General features: G+C 48.4%; 1 protein-coding gene across 1 annotated transcript in view; it reads left to right on the top strand.

The window, feature by feature from the left end:
• Positions 1-20,814, top strand: part of LOC123771540 (dynein axonemal intermediate chain 1) — a 312,924-nt gene that overhangs the window by 199,295 nt on the left and 92,815 nt on the right. Inside the window, exons 6-10 of the mRNA XM_069313626.1 lie at positions 3,638-3,795; positions 7,323-7,478; positions 9,653-9,797; positions 10,225-10,389; positions 20,033-20,148. Coding sequence (XP_069169727.1) covers positions 3,638-3,795; positions 7,323-7,478; positions 9,653-9,797; positions 10,225-10,389; positions 20,033-20,148 — 740 coding nt within the window. The remainder of the gene's footprint in view (positions 1-3,637; positions 3,796-7,322; positions 7,479-9,652; positions 9,798-10,224; positions 10,390-20,032; positions 20,149-20,814) is intronic.

Genomic DNA, 20,814 nt, shown 5'->3' on the forward strand with positions numbered 1-20,814 from the left:
GATCCTCCTCATTGAACTTGGGCAACTCTATATACTTATTCATCCTGATGGGATTATAATCACTATTTATTGAAACATTACTAGTATTTCCATGCCCAGCTGCCATACGCTGTGATTCAAGCCTGAAGTTAGTGTCAGCCATTTGTTGTTGAATCTCTAATTGTTGCTTTTTTGTGGCTTCTATTTGCAACTGTGCCTCAATTTCTAAACGTCTAGTCTCAAGCTCCCTCTGCTGAGCTTCCGCCTCTAATATTCTCTGTTCTTTTTGAGCTTCAAGCTCTAATTGGCGAGCTTCTAACTCAAGACGCTTTAACGTCATCTGCTCACTCGACTCCTCTCTTAACTCCTCTAGAACTTCTTCATCTAACTCTCCATTCTCAACAAAATGTGTCACAATGACTTTCAATATTTGGGCTTTAACCATTCTATTGTTGGCGGTCAAATCCAAATGATTTGCCATTTGTATTAACTCAGTCTTTTTAAGGCTCTTAATCCTTTCAAAGTCTGGGTGAGCCACCAACGCTGCAACTTTCTCCTCCATCGTTACTAACACTTGGCACTTGATTCACAACAATAATTAAAAACAATGGCACTGCACTACACTTCACTGTAAAATTGTCACCACACTGAAAATTCGCTTGGCCTCACTGCACAAACAAAATATATAGGATGACTTACCTCAAAATCGTGAAACGTTGTTACTTGACACACAGGAAAACTTGCTTGGCACATGGAATAGTTCTTATAAAACACACAGACACTTAACACACTGGTACCTAGGAAGGCAAGGTTAGATTAGCATAATTAAGGTTAAGTGGGAACAATATTTCCCGGCACAGGCCCCCATAACTCTTTGTTACCTATCGTTCGTTACGGCTCGTGACCCTACAGCAGCCAAGCTTTAATTACGTCTAGGGATACGAGAAAACTGCTGTTCTCAAGAGCGGGTCACCAGTATAACCCCTTGATAAGTAATGAGCACATAAATAAAAATCTTCCTAGGACTGAAGAATAGATACAAAATATTATATAGATATATATTCAAGACAGTATAATATAAAAACACAGATGGTCAAGTTAACTTATACAACAAACAAAGGTATTGTCCTTCTCCTAATATAGTATAATAAAATATGGCACAACAAGAATGTTACAGACTTATCTCCCACATGTTATTTCTTCGAGTCCCGTTCAGCTACTGAACTCTCGCTCTGTCGCCACCCAAATTCTCACCTCCCGTCTGCCTCATCCCAGGATGAGGGATGGAAACTAAGGACTTTTTAATATTTAAAACTAATTGAACAACCACTTGTTCTCAAAACACACAAGAATGCAAATTACAGATAATAGTTACTTACAAAATATATAAGTACAATGCCACCTGTTTAATTACAGTAAATAAATACTTATATAAACTTAATAAAAGTGACATCTGGAACTCCCAAACTGAACAGGTCCAGCTTTCCCGAATCAAACAGGTAATAGACGTGTGCAAAGCAACCGCGCTCCTGTCTCCACTGACGCTGCCACACCACACGATAATTTACTAAAACACAATGTGTGTACATATACAGGCAATGATATAATAAAATAAAACAAGTTATTTTAAATTTATATACGTATTCTGCTAGGAGTACGTAACACAGACTTGCCACCATGACCTACACCCTGCAGACTTGCCACTGTGACCTACACCCTGCAGACTTGCCACCGTGACCTACACCCTGCAGACTTGCCACGGTGACCTACACCCTGCAGACTTGCCACCGTGACCTACACCCTGCAGACTTGCCACCGTGACCTACACCCTGCAGACTTGCCACCGTGACCTACACCCTGCAGACTTGCCACCGTGACCTACACCCTGCAGACTTGCCACGGTGACCTACACCCTGCAGACTTGCCACGGTGACCTACACCCTGCAGACTTGCCACGGTGACCTACACCCTGCAGACTTGCCACGGTGACCTACACCCTGCAGACTTGCCACGGTGACCTACACCCTGCAGACTTGCCACGGTGACCTACACCCTGCAGACTTGCCACGGTGACCTACACCCTGCAGACTTGCCACCGTGACCTACTCCCTGCAGATTTGCCACCGTGACCTACACCCTGCAGACTTGCCACCGTGACCTACACCCTGCAGACTTGCCACCGTGACCTACACCCTGCAGACTTGCCACCGTGACCTACACCCTGCAGACTTGCCACCGTGACCTCTACCCTGCAGACTTGCCACCGTGACCTCTACCCTGCAGACTTGCCACCGTGACCTACACCCTGCAGACTTGCCACCGTGACCTACACCCTGCAGACTTGCCACCGTGACCTACACCCTGCAGACTTGCCACCGTGACCTACACCCTGCAGACTTGCCACCGTGACCTACACCCTGCAGACTTGCCACGGTGATCTACACCCTGCAGACTTGCCACCGTGACCTACACCCTGCAGACTTGCCACCATGACCTACACCCTGCAGACTTGCCACGGTGACCTACACCCTGCAGACTTGCCACGGTGACCTACACCCTGCAGACTTGCCACCATGACCTACACCCTGCAGACTTGCCACGGTGACCTACACCCTGCAGACTTGCCACCGTGACCTACACCCTGCAGATTTGCCACCGTGACCTACACCCTGCAGACTTGCCACGGTGACCTACACCCTGCAGACTTGCCACCATGACCTACACCCTGCAGACTTGCCACCGTGACCTACACCCTGCAGACTTGCCACCGTGACCTACACCCTGCAGACTTGCCACGGTGACCTACACCCTGCAGACTTGCCACGGTGACCTACACCCTGCAGACTTGCCACGGTGACCTACACCCTGCAGACTTGCCACGGTGACCTACACCCTGCAGACTTGCCACCGTGACCTACACCCTGCAGACTTGCCACGGTGACCTACACCCTGCAGACTTGCCACGGTGACCTACACCCTGCAGACTTGCCACGGTGACCTACACCCTGCAGACTTGCCACGGTGACCTACACCCTGCAGACTTGCCACGGTGACCTACACCCTGCAGACTTGCCACCGTGACCTACACCCTGCAGACTTGCCACGGTGACCTACACCCTGCAGACTTGCCACCGTGACCTACACCCCTGCAGACTTGCCACGGTGACCTACACCCTGCAGACTTGCCACGGTGACCTACACCCTGCAGACTTGCCACCGTGACCTACACCCTGCAGACTTGCCACCGTGACCTACACCCTGCAGACTTGCCACCGTGACCTACACCCTGCAGACTTGCCACCGTGACCTACACCCTGCAGACTTGCCACCGTGACCTACACCCTGCAGACTTGCCACCGTGACCTACACCCTGCAGACTTGCCACGGTGATCTACACCCTGCAGACTTGCCACCGTGACCTACACCCTGCAGACTTGCCACCGTGACCTACACCCTGCAGACTTGCCACCGTGACCTACACCCTGCAGACTTGCCACGGTGACCTACACCCTGCAGACTTGCCACCATGACCTACACCCTGCAGACTTGCCACCATGACCTACACCCTGCAGACTTGCCACCGTGACCTACACCCTCACCAACTGCCCCTGGAAACTTCCCACACTGACCTAGCTACACCCTGGCCTTCACCCTACAGACCCAGAGCTGGAGGACGTGATGCAGGACTCCCGCCTGGAGCTGGAGGAGCTGTACGGAGGTGTGGTGTCCAAGGAGGAGCTTGCCAGGATAGACTCCCAGCCCAACCCCTTCAGCTTCAGCGAGCGCGTCTCCCAGACCACTAGACTCATAGTCAAGGTAACCTCAGGCAACATGCAGTCTTGGACACTGACACCCGCTGTTCCTGTCACATTAATGACGATTGTCAGTGTCAACGGTCTGTGGACCTTCTGTCAAATTATTCAAACACTTTGACCTGACTAGACTTGATTTTTTTTTCTAATCTCAAGTGGAGTAAAAATTTACATAACTTATGTAATTTATTTGGCTTTGCTTGATGCATTATGAGGATATCGCAACACTCAGTGGCTCATCTTGATGCTGTAACACAAGTCTAGAAAAACTATTTCATGTATGAAGAACAGAAAAGAACTGTACAACAGTGTAGTGAAGTGTCCTTGAGAGCAGGTGCTTACATAGGCACTCAGGGAGAGGAAGTGGTGTCGAATGTGACGCCGAACATGGGGGGAAATTGTATTTAGACGTCAACCTTCATATGCCACCATTATTGTGTCGAGGACAAGGAAGGAATTGAGAACGTTATGTCCCTGGCTTACACACACATGTGGTGGGGTAGTGTGGAGTGTACCACACCTGCCAGGGCACACCAACACTGTGCTTGGACTGAAGCTTCCTTATGATTGGTTGTTCCGACATTCTTGTTACAGTAAGGCAGACCTATGCTGCCTAAGAGTGCATCAGTTCTCAAATAATAGTAATCTTGTTCCTTTTATGTTGAAATAATTAGGGTGGAGTGTCCAAAGTGGACAACTACTTGAGCATTTACATAAATGATAGATATGCTGGCCTTCACTACCAGTCAGAGAAGGTCAGCATGTAATGCTGACCTTGTGGTCAGGGTCAGCATGTAATGCTGACCTTGTGGTCAGGGTCAGCATGTAATGCTGACCCTGACCACAATTTTTTTTTTATTTTGGTTTGAATATTTGATTCAAATGTTTTATTGTTTTATATTAGTGCTGTAGGGAATTTTGTGGTGTGTGGTGCTGCAGGCTCGGGTCTCCTGCCTCACAAGCTGAGACACTCGTGGACATGTGCTGCAGACTCGGGTCTCCTGCCTCACAAGCTGAGACACTCGTGGACATCTGATGTGACACACTTCATGGTAGTGGCCTGGTAACCTGGTGGATAATGCGCAGGACTCCTAATTCTGTGGCGCGGGTTCGATTCCCGCACTAGGCAGAAACAAATGGGCAAAGTTTCTTTCACCCAGAATGCCCCTGTTACCTAGCAGTAAACAGGTACCTGGAAGTTAGTCAGCTGTCACGGGCTGCTTCCTGGGGGGGGGGGGGGTGTGTGGTGTGGGGGAAAAAAAAAGTTAGTAACAGTTGATTGACAGTTGAGAGGCGGGCCGAGAGAGCAAAGCTCAATCCCCACAAACACAACTAGGTGAACTAGGTGAATACTTGAGGCAGAGAGTGATTCAGAAGGCTCAAGACTCCTGCCTCTCTTGAAAGCTCAGATCATCGTGGAAGTAGTGTAAACGTGACCTATGACAGACCCTATTACTTTTTCCAATTGACGGTCGTAGGTCCACTATTTTCAATAGTTTCACCCTCGACATTCTTCTGTTATACATTTTTCTGTGTCTATTCAAAGATTACTTATTTATACCAAGAATGTTTTGGTCTCTAGACAAGGATTGTATGTTTATACGAAACATTATTCAGTGTCTAGATTTCAGTGTCTAAATATAAGTTATTTATACCAAATATTTTAAAAGGCAAATCAAAGATTGCTCATTGAACACATGAATTAAAGAAATTGAAGCAATTCTATTGACCTATACAAAGCAGCTCCTTTTCATTTCCGCCCAAATTCTCCCAAATATATGCACAGTCTATGCTTCATGCAATCAAGTGATCCTTATCATTTCTTCACTAAGATTTAGGGCCTGTTTGCCCATATACAGCAGCGTCTATTTATATCCACCGAAACTTCTTCATATGTGTGTTCAAAATATGCGTAGTGAGTAATCTGGTAAGCTGTCCCACATCTCTCTCTCTCCCAGCCAGTATTTGTCCATGTTTAAATTTATAATTTTATGTATTAAATAATTATCTAATTATAGATTATTATCTAATCTTTGTTAGCCTAACCTAACCTGTGATATTTTATCCAAGATATAGTTACCGTAACTTATCTAAATTTAACCTATTCTATCGAAATTTATCCTAACTATATCACAACCAAAGATGAATTTAACTAAATTTGGTAAAATATGACCTATCATGCCTGGACTTGACCTAATCTATGTATCCTAACCTACTCCATGATAAACTATTCTGGCCTATCTTTACCAAGCCTAACCAAACATAATCTGTGTTATCCCATTATATCCAATCCAAAGTTAACTAAATTTATTGCATTCCAACAAAATTTAACCTAATTTTGCCTACCCAATTATACCTTACCACAATTTATTCTCCTACACCTCTCACCTATTCTATCCTCACCCGTCCATTCATCCACGATCTCATTTACTTAGAAAACGAACATTATTTCAATAATTTACACTCATTTCCTTACTTCCCAGCTTACACCCTTACCTTACCTCAACTCCACTTAAGAGTTCTACAATCTCAAATACCTAATTAAAGCACAATCACACCTCATTTTCGGTTAAAAATAAAAGAAAATTTTATTTACATACATTTTCTTCAAATAACATTCTACACACCCCTCCTAATACTACCTATTTATTTAGTTCCAAATCTTCTAAGATATCTAATCCCATCCACATCTGTATATTGCACAAAATCACACCATTTTTAAGGTATAAATCATAGAAATTACATCTCACAGCCATTTTCCTCGGCATACATCCAATATACCCGTTATTGGACATTAACCTAACCTAATCATCAATGACCGAACTTCCAATACCAGTGTCAGAGCTCATTTGTTTTCAACCATATTCTTAGAAATGTGACGTTATTTGACATCAACCAAACTTGCCTTGATCTAACTTCTAATGCACTGGACCCCATTTCACATATTCTAAGTTATATTTTTGCTATTTCTATGTATTATCAAATTATCAATTTGCACAGTGCAAGTATTAGCACTAAGGGTGTGGGTGGGTGTTGCACAGTACCAGTACTAGTACTGAGGGTGTGGGTGGGTGTTGCACAGTACCAGTACTAGTACTGAGGGTGTGGGTGGGTGTTGCACAGTACCAGTACTAGTACTGAGGGTGTGGGTGGGTGTTGCACAGTACCAGTATTAGCACTAAGGGTGTGGGTGGGTGTTGCACAGTACCAGTACTAGTACTGAGGGTGTGGGTGGGTGTTGCACAGTACCAGTACTAGTACTGAGGGTGTGGGTGGGTGTTGCACAGTACCAGTACTAGTACTGAGGGTGTGGGTGGGTGTTGCACAGTACCAGTACTAGTACTGAGGGTGTGGGTGGGTGTTGCACAGTACCAGTACTAGTACTGAGGGTGTGGGTGGGTGTTGCACAGTACCAGTACTAGTACTGAGGGTGTGGGTGGGTGTTGCACAGTACCAGTACTAGTACTGAGGGTGTGGGTGGGTGTTGCACAGTACCAGTACTAGTACCGAGAGTATGGGTGGGTGTTGCAGAGCGTGGGTGTGCAGACGGAGCCGCCACCAGGCACCAGGTTCTCAGACACCGCGGGCTTCAACAGCATCACCTGTGCCTACCTGGAGGACCGTGACGAGGAGCGTCGCCACCACAGGCAGGACACCAGAGACCGCCCCACCACCACCACCACAGTGGTACGCTGCCCCCTTCTGCCGTATATTACAACCTACACGCTTCCTTTGTTAGTATTATGTCCCGTTTTATATACAAAAGTTGTTACATTCTTGTAGAGCCACTAGTACACTTAGCGTTACGGGCAAGTCCTTAATCCAAAGGTCCCTGGAATACGACCCCCGCGAAGAATAGTTTTTACAACCAAGTACCCATTTTACTGTTGAGTTAAACAGAGGCTACAGTTAAGGATTTGCGCCCAGTAAATCCTTCCCGGCCAGGATACGAACCCAGGACAAAGCGCTCGCGGAACGCCAGGCGAGTGTCTTACCACTACGCCTTAGAGAGTGAAACTGTTAGTGAGTAATATAAGATTTAGAAGCATGTGGCGCCTTCTCTATAGCGCCACCTCACTGTATGTAGTGTGGTATAGAGAAAGCATCAAGGTTGGCTGCTTGAGTCAGGAGGCTTCGGTCAACTGGCGGTTGTTAGATGCGTCGACTTGAGAGGTCAGTGGCTGGGCTCCTCAGGTGTCCTAGCCCAGCAGTCTCCAGGAGTAAGGGTTAACGCTGCTCTCTGGGTTAACATTGTTATCTTCTGTCCCTGATGGGGGGGGGGATGGCTGGGGGCGACGCCCGGGGGGTTACCAGGGGTCTGGCCACCTACCTCAGGGTTATGTATGACATGACCTACAGGAGGAAATATTTCCCCCCGGGCGTGCACATTGACCACAACTCCCTCTGAACAGTGATCTGTTAATCGCAGTTAAATTATTTATTTGTGCCAATTCTAGTGATCTTAGAGAAACTTAAATATTACTTCCTGAGGGGGGGACTCATATCGTCCCGTAGAGGGAGGAGATGTGTTCAGTTCACCCAACTGGGGCTCGAACGCGTCGAGTAAATCACCAGGCGGGTGGGAGTGGTGATGTGAGCCATCACACACAAACAGTACAGAACAAGTATAAGGCAGTTGACTATCTAGTAGTACCAGAAGCCGGGGACTCGGGCGGGCTCGCCAAGAGCCTTCTGGCCCACATTATCAGTCCCAAGTGGGATGTGGACTTCGCAAACAGAGTGGTAGACGGTTGGAACAAGTTAAGTGAGAAGGTGGTGGAGGCCAAAACCGCCAGTAGTTTCAAAGCGTTATATGACAGAGTGCTGGGCAGACGGGACTCCACGAGCGTAGCTCTCATCCTGTAACTACACTTAGGTAATTACTAACTCAGCGTCTCCAACACCAACAGTGTATCTCTGCTCTTGAAACTAAAGTGACTCTCAAGAGCAGTTAATCAATACACAGAGATTCATGTTCAAATATTATCAATATGCGTAGGCCTACTGGCCACTGCGGCAGGTATGTTATTGTATGAAGTTATTCATCCCGGTCGACAGAACTTGCAATACCTTTACCACAGTGAGACAGTGATTGATGACGTGCACTACCCCCTCTGGGACTGTGATTGATGACGTGCACTACCCCCTCTGGGACTGTGATTGATGACGTGCACTACCCCCTCTGGGACTGTGATTGATGACGTGCACTACCCCCTCTGGGACTGTGATTGATGACGTGCACTACCCCCTCTGGGACTGTGGTTGATGACGTGCACTACCCCCTCTGGGACTGTGGTTGATGACGTGCACTACCCCCTCTGGGACTGTGGTTGATGACGTGCACTACCCCCTCTGGGACTGTGGTTGATGAAGTGCACTACCCATTCTGGGACAGTGATGATATGCACAATCCCCCTCAGTCACATCATCAGTCACTAACTCCCTTTGGGACAGTGATGACGTGCACTGCACCTTCTAGGACATTGCTTGATGAAGTGCACTGCCCCTCTGGGACAGTGATGACGTGGACTGCCCCCTCTTAGAGTGACTAATGCCTCGATTCTGACACTGGGGGTCCTCAGGGTAGCTTACCACCCCCCCCCCCCCAGGGACAGTGTGGACGTCTGGGGGTCCTCAGGGGAGCTTACCACCCCCAGGGACAGTGTGGACGTCTGGGGGTCCTCAGGGGAGGTTGCTAGGGGTCCCTGAATGCTCGGGTGAACTTAGGGGTCAAGTGTTGACTATGGTACAGGGATTAGGGGGAGCGTGTGGGAGAGAAGACGGAGCTTCCCCTCCTCCTAGAATACATGACGGCTGGTGTTTAACTGTGACCATTAACCAGTGTTGTTATTGTCGTACAGGCGAGGGACCCCATCGTGCTGATAGGGACCCCTGAGCCGCCGTGTCGCCGGCTCCTCCTCCACTTGGACCTGCCAGGCCTGGCCACCGTGGCCACCGTCCTGGAGAGGATGGTCACTCAGAACATTTACGACGACATTGCTCAAGGTAGGTGTGGCCAGGTGTGACCAGGTGTGACCAGCTGTGGCCAGCTGGAAACAGGTGTGACCAGGTGGATACAAGCCGGCATGGCTTGTCTACAGTGTACGAACATTAGGTGTAGGTGTCAGTCTTCAGGCACTGTAGCAGCAGGTGTAGGGGGTAAGTCTTCAGGCACTGTAGCAGCAAGTGTAGGGGGTAAGTCTTCAGGCACTGTAGCAGCAAGTGTAGGGGGTAAGTCTTCAGGCACTGTAGCAGCAAGTGTAGGGGGTAAGTCTTCAGGCACTGTAGCAGTAAGTGTAGGGGGAGGTCAGTCTTCAGGCACTGTAGCAGCAGCAGGTGTAGGCGTAGGTCAGTCTTCAGGCACTGTAGCAGCAGCAGGTGTAGGCGTAGGCCAGTATTCAGGTGCAGCCTGAACAAGAGGTGTGGGTTTCAGACTTGCGGTACTGGGAGGACGGGAGCGACGAGTTCCACCCGCTGCTCGGGTCACTGCTGCCGCTCTGGAGGTTCCGGCCAGATCAGCAGTGTCGCCGCCTCACCCTCGCCGACGTCTCCTGGAGCCCCATACACCCGGACATCTTCGCCGCCGCCTACGCCTCAGGTGAGCCCCTGACTGGGAGGGGGGGGGGTTGTGGGTTATGGTGTCGTAGGGGGAGTTGTGGGGGGATGGAGGGTCTTAGATGGCAGGGGGTCGAAGGGGGCAGATTAACTGCTTGTTGACGGAGGCACTCTGCCTGCCAGAGTGCCGCACCTGGCATTGTGTGGTGTGGGGCGGTGGAGTGTGAGGCAGGTCAAGTGACTCATCTTGGCTGTCATAGAGGTGGACTTCCAGTGTGATGACATAGGTGAGAGGAAGGCGCAATTCCACTGCTATGAATGGGATTTACGTGACAGTTCCTCCCTAAAGCCTCTTCCTACTGCCTGAGATGTTAATGCTGGAAGGATGTTGGATGTTAAAGGTTCCACTTCATGGACACGGGACAGTGCATCTGCAACTATGTTGCCTGATTCTTTGATGTAGAAGATCTGGAAGTTATAATTTTGTAGGTACAAGCAGACACTGGTTGGAGAATTGGGCTTGTTGGAAAAAAACGAAGAGGATTGTGGTCCAAATAGATAATGATGAATTGGTGACCTTGAAGGTAAGGTTGATATCATTGCAAGCATAGGACGATGGGGAGTAGATCCTTTTCTGTGGTGCTGTAGTTTCGTTGGTGAGGCCTGGGGCATTCATTCAACTATCTATGGCCTGGGGTCATAGATAATTACTAATATTACTTAAAGCATTTAACTTACGCCTACCTCGACCAGCCTCTGACCATTCCGTACCACGGAAGAGTCCCCCTGCAAATCTGGGTGAGGCTCGCCCCAACTATCTAGCCTTCAACTTTGGACAGACAGACAATCGTTGTCATGGTTTGAATGTGATCCTTGCAAGCTATTCCCTCTTGAATAATAATAGTAATAATAATAATAATAATAATAATAATAATAATAATAATAATAATAATAAATATTTTTTCAAGTAAAAGTACATACATTCAAAAAGAGTTACAAACAGAATGTTGGCTTCCCAGACAGTTAGTACACACTATTCGTAAAGCATCTAATACACACCACGTTTCGGGTATTTACCTCCTGGTGTCTGCCCTTCAGCTTTGAAATGGCAAACAGACATTCCCTTTTATAGATATACTATTGGAGTCCCCAGAGTATAGTGGGGTTCCCAGAGGCCCATGTCTCTGTCTGTCTGTCTGTCTGTCTGTCTGTCTGTCTGTCTGTCTGTCTGTCTGTCTGTCTGTCTGTCTGTCTGTCTGCTTCCCATCTTTCAATCTAGCTTTTGATCTCTATCCATCCATCCATTTGTCCATCTATCCATCCATTAATCTATCCATCTATGCATCATCTATCCATCCATTCATCTATCCATCTGTCGGCGATGAGTCACAATAACGTGGCTGAAGTATGTTGACCAGACCACACACTAGAAGTCATTCTCAAGTCACAATCGACTTGAGAATGGTCCAGGACGGACCGAAACGTCGTCGTCCCTTCAACTTCTAGTGTGTGGTCTGGTCAACATATCCATCTGTCCACCCATCTGTCCACCCATCTATCTATCCATATATCTATCCACCCATCCATCTACCCATCAATCTATCTATTCATTTATCCATCTATTAATTAATCCATCTATCCCTTCATCTACTCATCTCTATATTACTTATCTATAGATGAATAGATGGATCCATGAATCAATCCATCTATTCAACAATTCATCTGTCCCTCTATCTATCCATCCATCTAACCATCCATGAATCCACCCATCTATCTATCCATATTTTCATCCATCTACTCATCTATTTATCCGTCTATTTATCCATCTATTTTTCTATCCATTCATCCATCTATACATCCATTACTCAATCTATCCATCTAGTAATCCATCCATCCACATGTCCCTCCAGCTTCAATTTAGCTTCTGTTTAATTCCTCCCAAAATCATTAATATATATATGTCTAACATTCATTTTTCTTCTCTCTCAAGTAGCTGATGTGAGACATAAGCAGTGTAATTGCCGACTAGAACTGACCATTTCAATTTGGCGATGGTTGGTATCTGTCAACAGGGTTCTGCAAGTCATGTGTGACAGTCGGTACCTGTACATGCGATTCTGCAAGCTTTGTGCAATGGTCAATATCAGTTAAGGGGATTCTGCATGCTAAATACGATGGTTGGTATCTGGTGGCAGAGTTCTGCACACCACGTATGATGTCTGGACAGTTTTGACATGGTCCAGAAGGCCAAGCACGAGGGCTGGTGTCTGTTAACATGGTCCAGAAGGCCAAGCACGAGGGCTGGTATCTGTTGACATGGTCCAGCAGGCCAAGCACGAGGGCTGGTGTCTGTTGACATGGTCCAGCAGGCCAAGCACGAGGGCTGGTATCTGTTGACATGGTCCAGCAGGCCAAGCACGAGGGCTGGTGTCTGTTAACATGGTCCAGCAGGACAAGCACGAGGGCTGGTGTCTGTTGACATGGTCCAGAAGGCCAAGCACGAGGGCTGGTGTCTGTTAACATGGTCCAGCAGGACAAGCACGAGGGCTGGTGTCTGTTGACATGGTCCAGCAGGCCAAGCACGAGGGCTGGTATCTGTTAACATGGTCCAGCAGGCCAAGCACGAGGGCTGGTATCTGTTAACATGGTCCAGCAGGCCAAGCACGAGGGCTGGTATCTGTTAACATGGTCCAGCAGGCCAAGCACGAGGGCTGGTGTCTGTTAACATGGTCCAGCAGGCCAAGCACGAGGGCTGGTGTCTGTTAACATGGTCCAGCAGGCCAAGCACGAGGGCTGGTATCTGTTGACATGGTCCAGCAGGCCAAGCACGAGGGCTGGTGTCTGTTAACATGGTCCAGCAGGACAAGCACGAGGGCTGGTGTCTGTTGACATGGTCCAGCAGGCCAAGCACGAGGGCTGGTGTCTGTTAACATGGTCCAGCAGGCCAAGCACGAGGGCTGGTGTCTGTTAACATGGTCCAGCAGGCCAAGCACGAGGGCTGGTGTCTGTTAACATGGTCCAGCAGGACAAGCACGAGGGCTGGTGTCTGTTAACATGGTCCAGCAGGCCAAGCACGAGGGCTGGTGTCTGTTAACATGGTCCAGCAGGACAAGCACGAGGGCTGGTGTCTGTTAACATAGTCCAGCAGGACAAGCGCGAGGGCTGGTGTCTGTTAACATAGTCCAGCAGGCCAAGCGCGAGGGCTGGTGTCTGTTAACATGGTCCAGCAGGACAAGCGCGAGGGCTGGTGTCTGTTAACATAGTCCAGCAGGACAAGCGCGAGGGCTGGTGTCTGTTAACATGGTCCAGCAGGACAAGCGCGAGGGCTGGTGTCTGTTAACATGGTCCAGCAGGACAAGCACGAGGGCTGGTGTCTGTTAACATGGTCCAGCAGGACAAGCACGAGGGCTGGTGTCTGTTAACATAGTCCAGCAGGACAAGCGCGAGGGCTGGTGTCTGTTAACATGGTCCAGCAGGACAAGCGCGAGGGCTGGTGTCTGTTAACATAGTCCAGCAGGACAAGCACGAGGGCTGGTGTCTGTTAACATGGTCCAGCAGGACAAGCGCGAGGGCTGGTGTCTGTTAACATAGTCCAGCAGGACAAGCGCGAGGGCTGGTGTCTGTTAACATGGTCCAGCAGGACAAGTGCAAGAGTCTGAAACTGTTGACTTTATGCAACATGGCAGGTGTCGACCACCAGTCGTCTGCTTCAGGATTCAGAACAAAGCCGCTATCTGACCTTCAGTGACCAATTACTGTCATCCTGGGTTCAGCAGGCAGACGTTTTTGTTTGTTTTAATATTTTCTACCACAGACGTGGCCACACATTTACAATGCTAACTAACATATATACATTTTTTTCTGTCCTACATAGACAGGGTTTTAGATCTGTTAAACATATAGTTGAGTGATTTGACAAAACCATACTGGACTTAACTCTGGACTCTGACCAGGCCATACTTTTTTTTTAATTTTGCCTCGAGGGGTGAGTTTATTGGGCAGCGTCACTCATCCTGTGAGTGGACTCACCGCCATAGTGACAGTATTGGGCAGCGCCACTCATCCTGTGAGTGGACACACCACCATAGTGACAGTATTGGGCAGCGTCACTCATCCTGTGAGTGAACACACCGCCATAGTGACAGTATTGGGCAGTGCCACTCATCCTGTGAGTGAAAACACCGCCATAGTGACAGTATTGGGCAGCGCCACTCATCCTGTGAGTGAAAACACCGCCATAGTGACAGTATTGGGCAGCGTCACTCATCCTGTGAGTGGACACACCGCCATAGTGACAGTATTGGGCAGCGTCACTCATCCTGTGACTGGACACACCGCCATAGTGACAGTATTGGGCAGCGCCACTCATCCTGTGAGTGGACACACCGCCATAGTGACAGTATTGGGCAGCGCCACTCATCCTGTGAGTGGACACACCGCCATAGTGACAGTATTGGGCAGCGCCACTCATCCTGTGAGTGGACACACCGCCATAGTGACAGTATTGGGCAGCGCCACTCATCCTGTGAGTGGACACACCGCCATAGTGACAGTATTGGGCAGCACCACTCATCCTGTGAGGGGACACACCACCATAGTGACAGTATTGGGCAGCGCCACTCATCCTGTGAGTGGACACACCGCCATAGTGACAGTATTGGGCAGCGCCACTCATCCTGTGAGTGGACACACCGCCATAGTGACAGTATTGGGCAGCGCCACTCATCCTGTGAGTGGACACACCGCCATAGTGACAGTATTGGGCAGCGCCACTCATCCTGTGAGTGGACACACCGCCATAGTGACAGTATTGGGCAGCGTCACTCATCCTGTGAGTGGACACACCGCCATAGTGACAGTATTGGGCAGTGTCACTCATCCTGTGAGTGGACACACCGCCATAGTGACAGTATTGGGCAGCGCCACTCATCCTGTGAGTGGACACACCGCCATAGTGACAGTATTGGGCAGTGTCACTCATCCTGTGAGTGGACACACCGCCATAGTGACAGTATTGGGCAGCGCCACTCATCCTGTGAGTGGACACACCGCCATAGTGACAGTATTGGGCAGCGCCACTCATCCTGTGAGTGGACACACCGCCATAGTGACAGTATTGGGCAGCGCCACTCATCCTGTGAGTGGACACACCGCCATAGTGACAGTATTGGGCAGCGCCACTCATCCTGTGAGTGGACACACCGCCATAGTGACAGTATTGGGCAGCGCCACTCATCCTGTGAGTGGACACACCGCCATAGTGACAGTATTGGGCAGCGCCACTCATCCTGTGAGTGAACACACCACCATAGTGACAGTATTGGGCAGCGTCACTCATCCTGTGAGTGGACACACCGCCATAGTGACAGTATTGGGCAGCACCACTCATCCTGTGAGGAGACACACTGCCATAGTGACAGTATTGGGGAGCGCCACTCATTCTGTGAGTGGACACACCGCCATAGTGACAGTATTGGGCAGCGTCACTCATCCTGTGAGTGGACACACCGCCATAGTGACAGTATTGGGCAGCGCCACTCATCCTGTGAGTGGACACACCGCCATAGTGACAGTATTGGGCAGCGTCACTCATCCTGTGAGTGGACACACCGCCATAGTGACAGTATTGGGCAGCGTCACTCATCCTGTGAGTGGACACACCACCATAGTGACAGTATTGGGCAGCGTCACTCATCCTGTGAGGGGACACACCGCCATAGTGACAGTATAGGGCACCGCCACTCATCCTGTGAGGGGACACACCACCATAGTGACAGTATTGGGCAGCGCCACTCATCCTGTGAGGGGACACACTGCCATAGTTACAGTATTGGGCAGCGCCACTCATCCTGTGAGTGAACACACCACCATAGTGACAGTATTGAGCAGCGTCACTCATCCTGTGAGTGGACACACCGCCATAGTGACAGTATTGGGCAGCACCACTCATCCTGTGAGTGGACACACCACCATAGTGACAGTATTGGGCAGCGCCACTCATCCTGTGAGGGGACACACTGCCATAGTTACAGTATTGGGCAGCGCCACTCATCCTGTGAGGGGACACACTGCCATAGTTACAGTATTGGGCAGCGCCACTCATCCTGTAAGTGGACACACCGCCATAGTGACAGTATTGGGCAGCACCACTCATCCTGTGAGGGGACACACCGCCATAGTGACAGTATAGGGCAGCGCCACTCATCCTGTGAGTAAACACGCCGCTATAGTGACAGTATTGGGCAGCGTCATTCATCCTTTAAGTGGATACACCACCATAGTGACAGTATTGGGGAGCGCCACTCATTCTGTGAGTGGACACACCGCCATAGTGACAGTATTGGGCAGCGTCACTCATCCTGTGAGTGGACACACCGCCATAGTGACAGTATTGGGCAGCGCCACTCATCCTGTGAGTGGACACACCGCCATAGTGACAGTATTGGGCAGCATCACTCATCCTGTGAGTGGACACACCATCATAGTGACAGTATAGGGCAGCGCCACTCATCCTGTGAGTGGACACACCGTCATAGTGACAGTATAGGGCAGCGCCACTCATCCTGTGAGTGAACACACCGCTATAGTGACAGTATTGGGCAGTGTCACTCATCCTGTGAGTGGACATACCGCCATAGTGACAGTATTGGGCAGCGCCACTCATCCTGTGAGTGGACACACCATCATAGTGACAGTATTGGGCAGCGCCACTCATCCTGTGAGTGGACACACCGCTATAGTGACAGTATTGGGCAGCACCACTTATCCAGTGAGTGGACACACCGCCATAGTGACAGTATTAGGCAGCGCCACTCATCCTGTGAGTGGACACACCGCTATAGTGACAGTATTGGGCAGCGCCACTTATCCAGTGAGTGGACACACCGCCATAGTGACAGTATTAGGCAGCGCCACTCATCCTGTGAGTGGACACACCGCCATAGTGACAGTATTGGGCAGCGCCACTCATCCAGTGAGTGGACATATCGCCATAGAAGCATTTACAACAGCCACCAATAGGAAGAAAACCCGCTGGGTTGTTCATCCTGTCCCCTTGTATCAAACAAACAAGATAGTCCTCAAACAAGAAGATTAACATTTGTCAACCCTTAAGTACTTACTATATCTTGCGGGTGCAAAATGGGGGAGCCTTTTAAGAACAGCATTTATATATGACAAATAGTGTTTTCCTAACTCAAACAATGTGGGGTTTATTATTCTACACATTAGTTTTTTATTCTAATGTCTCTCTGGTGTTCACATTCACATAGATAGTGGTCAAGGCGGTGTCCGTCACTCATCACAGATTCTGCAACTCTGCTGATCAACTGTTGTTTCCATTCCAAATCTCCATGGATATTTGTATCCAAGACGGATTCTCGCTATTACTGGTTCTCTCCCGCGTCCTCCTCATCTACGGCCATAATGTTTGGAATTGCCAGCTGCAACCATGTTGTACCATCGTACTGATTCACTGATTTGTTCTTCTACCCTCCTTTCCTCGGTTAGCTTGTCACGGTGATGTTGCCTGACAATACCTCTATTTTGTAGAAGAGTCTTGGGTATGAAGTATTCAATATGGTCTCCTTCAACGCCATCAGCAGCCAGCACATCTGCTCGTTCATTTCCACATATTCCAACATGGGAGGGGATCTACAGAAATTTGACGACTCTACCCTGGTTGGTTAGTACCCTCACAGCTCTCATAATTTCAGAGACTATCGCAAGATTTTCTGGCCGAATTTTACTTAAGCTGTGCAGTGCTGCTTTTGAATCAGTGCAGATCACTGCACTATTTATCTTTCGTTACAATGGCGGTTAGCTCTGCTTGCGTTGAAGTGGCATAGTTCTCGATACACACTTTTTCTTCATTTCTGCATTGAAAAGCATTATCCTTAATTACAGTGTATGCTGCACCAGCCCTGCCATTGACAGGATTAGATGCCCCATACCTTTACCTTGAGGTTACCTTGAGATGATTCCAGGGCTTAGCGACCCCACGGCCTGGTCGTCGACCAGGCCTCCTCGTTGCTGGACTGGTCAACCAGGCTGTTGGACACGGCTACTCGCAACCCGACGTATGACTTACAGCCTCGTTGATCAGGTATCCTTTGGAGGTGTTTGTCAAGTTCTCTCTTGAACACTGTGAGGGGTCGGCCAGTTATGCCCCTTATGTGTAGTGGAAGCGTGTTGAACAGTCTCGGTCCTTTGATGTTGATAGAGTTCTCAGAGTACCTGTTGCACGTCTGCTTTTCAATGGGGTATTCTGCACATCCTGCCATGCCTTCTGGTATCATGTGATGTTATTTCTGTGTGCAGGTTTGGGACCAACCCCTCTACTATTTTGCATATGTATTATGTTTCACTACCGCCTGCGCTCAAGAGAATACAGATTTAGGCTCTTTAGTCGGTCCCAATAGTTTAGATGCTTTACTGAGTGGATTCTAGCAGTAAACGATCTCTGCACGCTCTCCAGTTCAGCAATTTCTCCAGCTTTGAAAAGGGCTGTCATTGTGCAGCAGTACTCCACTCTAGAGAGCACTAGTGTCTTGAAAAGTTTCATCATCGGTATAGCATTTCTGGTGTGAAAGGTTCTTGTTATCCAACCTGTCATTTTTCTTGCAGTTGTGACGGCTACTTTATTGTGTTCTATAAAGGTAAGGTCTTCCGACATGAGTACACCCAAATCCTTTACATTGCCCTTTCGTTCTATGTTATGATTTGATTGCCTTTTGTACGTGGCTTCCCCAGTAGGCCTAGAATGTTGGAAATAACCAATTGCTTTAGCAGATTGGCAGAAGTTGTGCCAATCTCTCATTAATAACAACAAAGAGAAAATCATATAAAATAAAACTGCTGGGTCCTTTTACTGTGTCAATTGCGGGCAAAAAACAACCGAATAAAAACTTTAAACATTTAATATAACAAAAATGACTAACTTTACACAAGATGATAAGTAACAATCAATGAAAACAAAATTCCTTATCCACTTGGTTTAAACGCAATCAAAACAGAAAAATATACATGTGAATTTTACGTTAATAACAAAGGTGAAGGTAATACTTTATAGAAGATGCTACTGTATATGCGTCTACCGTCATCCGTAGGCAAGGATAGATGCGGAAGTAATGAGCACTAGATGGGTAATTTGCTCTGTGCTGGACGCTGGAAAACCTTTATATATGGACTGTGATGTACATTTTGTACATCCTTAACTGTAGCCTCTGCTTAACCCAACAGTAAAATTGGGTACCTGGTTGTTAAACGATTCTTTGTGGGGGGTCGTATACCAGGGACCATAGGATTAAGGACTTGCCCGAAATGCTACGGGTACTAGTGCCTGTACAAGAATGTAAGGACTCTTGTATATATAAATAATAAAAAAAAATAACCTGTTCAACCCTATCAACAGATACTGGCTGTAGCACCTGACCTTATGAACTCTATTGACTCATACAGAGTGTCACACCTGGTTTGCTGAACCATGTTACCAGATATAAAGCATCGCACCTGGCTTACTGATCCCTGTCGACAGATTCCAACAATCGTAAAAACCAAAATGATCGGTTGTAGTCGACAATTACACTACTCGAGTGACGTCCCTCCCCCTCACCCCTTTCCTCGCAGCCTTCAATGAAATGGGATGTAATGAGAGGATAATTCTGTGTTGTGTGTGTGGTGACCAGGCGGGGAAAGTGAGAGCGCCGGCCTGCTGTGTGTGTTTACTCTCAAGAACCCTGCCACTCCTCACCGGGTCTTCCGTGCTGCCAGCGGTTTCTCCACCCTCCACTTCCATCCCCAGGTACCCACCCCTCTCTCTCACCTACCTGCTCACTCCCCCACCTGCTCACTCACCCACCTCCTCACTCACCCACCTCCTCACTCACCCACCTGCTCACTCACCCACCTGCTCACTCACCTACCTGCTCACATATTCACCTGAATGTATTGCTCACTCATGAATGACAATGTGTTCACCATAATAACTACCTGCAGAACACCACTGCAAAAGAACTTTTTTAATTTAAATTTCAATTCTGATATGAACATTTCCGAATTATGTGGTTTGTTATTTTTATTGTTGTGGTTATTTTATTATACTGTGTGATAGTTCACCGGTCTGTCTGTCTGTCTGTCTGTTGTCTCCAGTGTCTGTGTGTCTGGTATCTCTCCAGAGTCTCTCAGTGTCATAGTCTCGGAGGCAGGGATTCGGGAGGGAGGGAGGGAGGGAGGGAGGGAGGCAGGCAGGAAGGCAGGCAGGGAGGGAGAAAGGGAAGCAGGAAGGGAAGGATCCCGTGTATCACCCAATTATAGTCTTCAGCGAGTCTTTAGCTGACGAGGTTATTATCTTTCTGTGTTGGTCTTCCTCACTCACTGAGACAGACAGACAGACAGACAGACAGACAGACAGACACACAGACACAGAAAGAGACAGAGAGAGACAGAGAGACAGACACAGACACACAGA

Source organism: Procambarus clarkii, chromosome 76, assembly GCF_040958095.1.
Source record: "Procambarus clarkii isolate CNS0578487 chromosome 76, FALCON_Pclarkii_2.0, whole genome shotgun sequence".
Taxonomy (NCBI): Eukaryota; Metazoa; Arthropoda; class Malacostraca; order Decapoda; family Cambaridae; genus Procambarus; species Procambarus clarkii.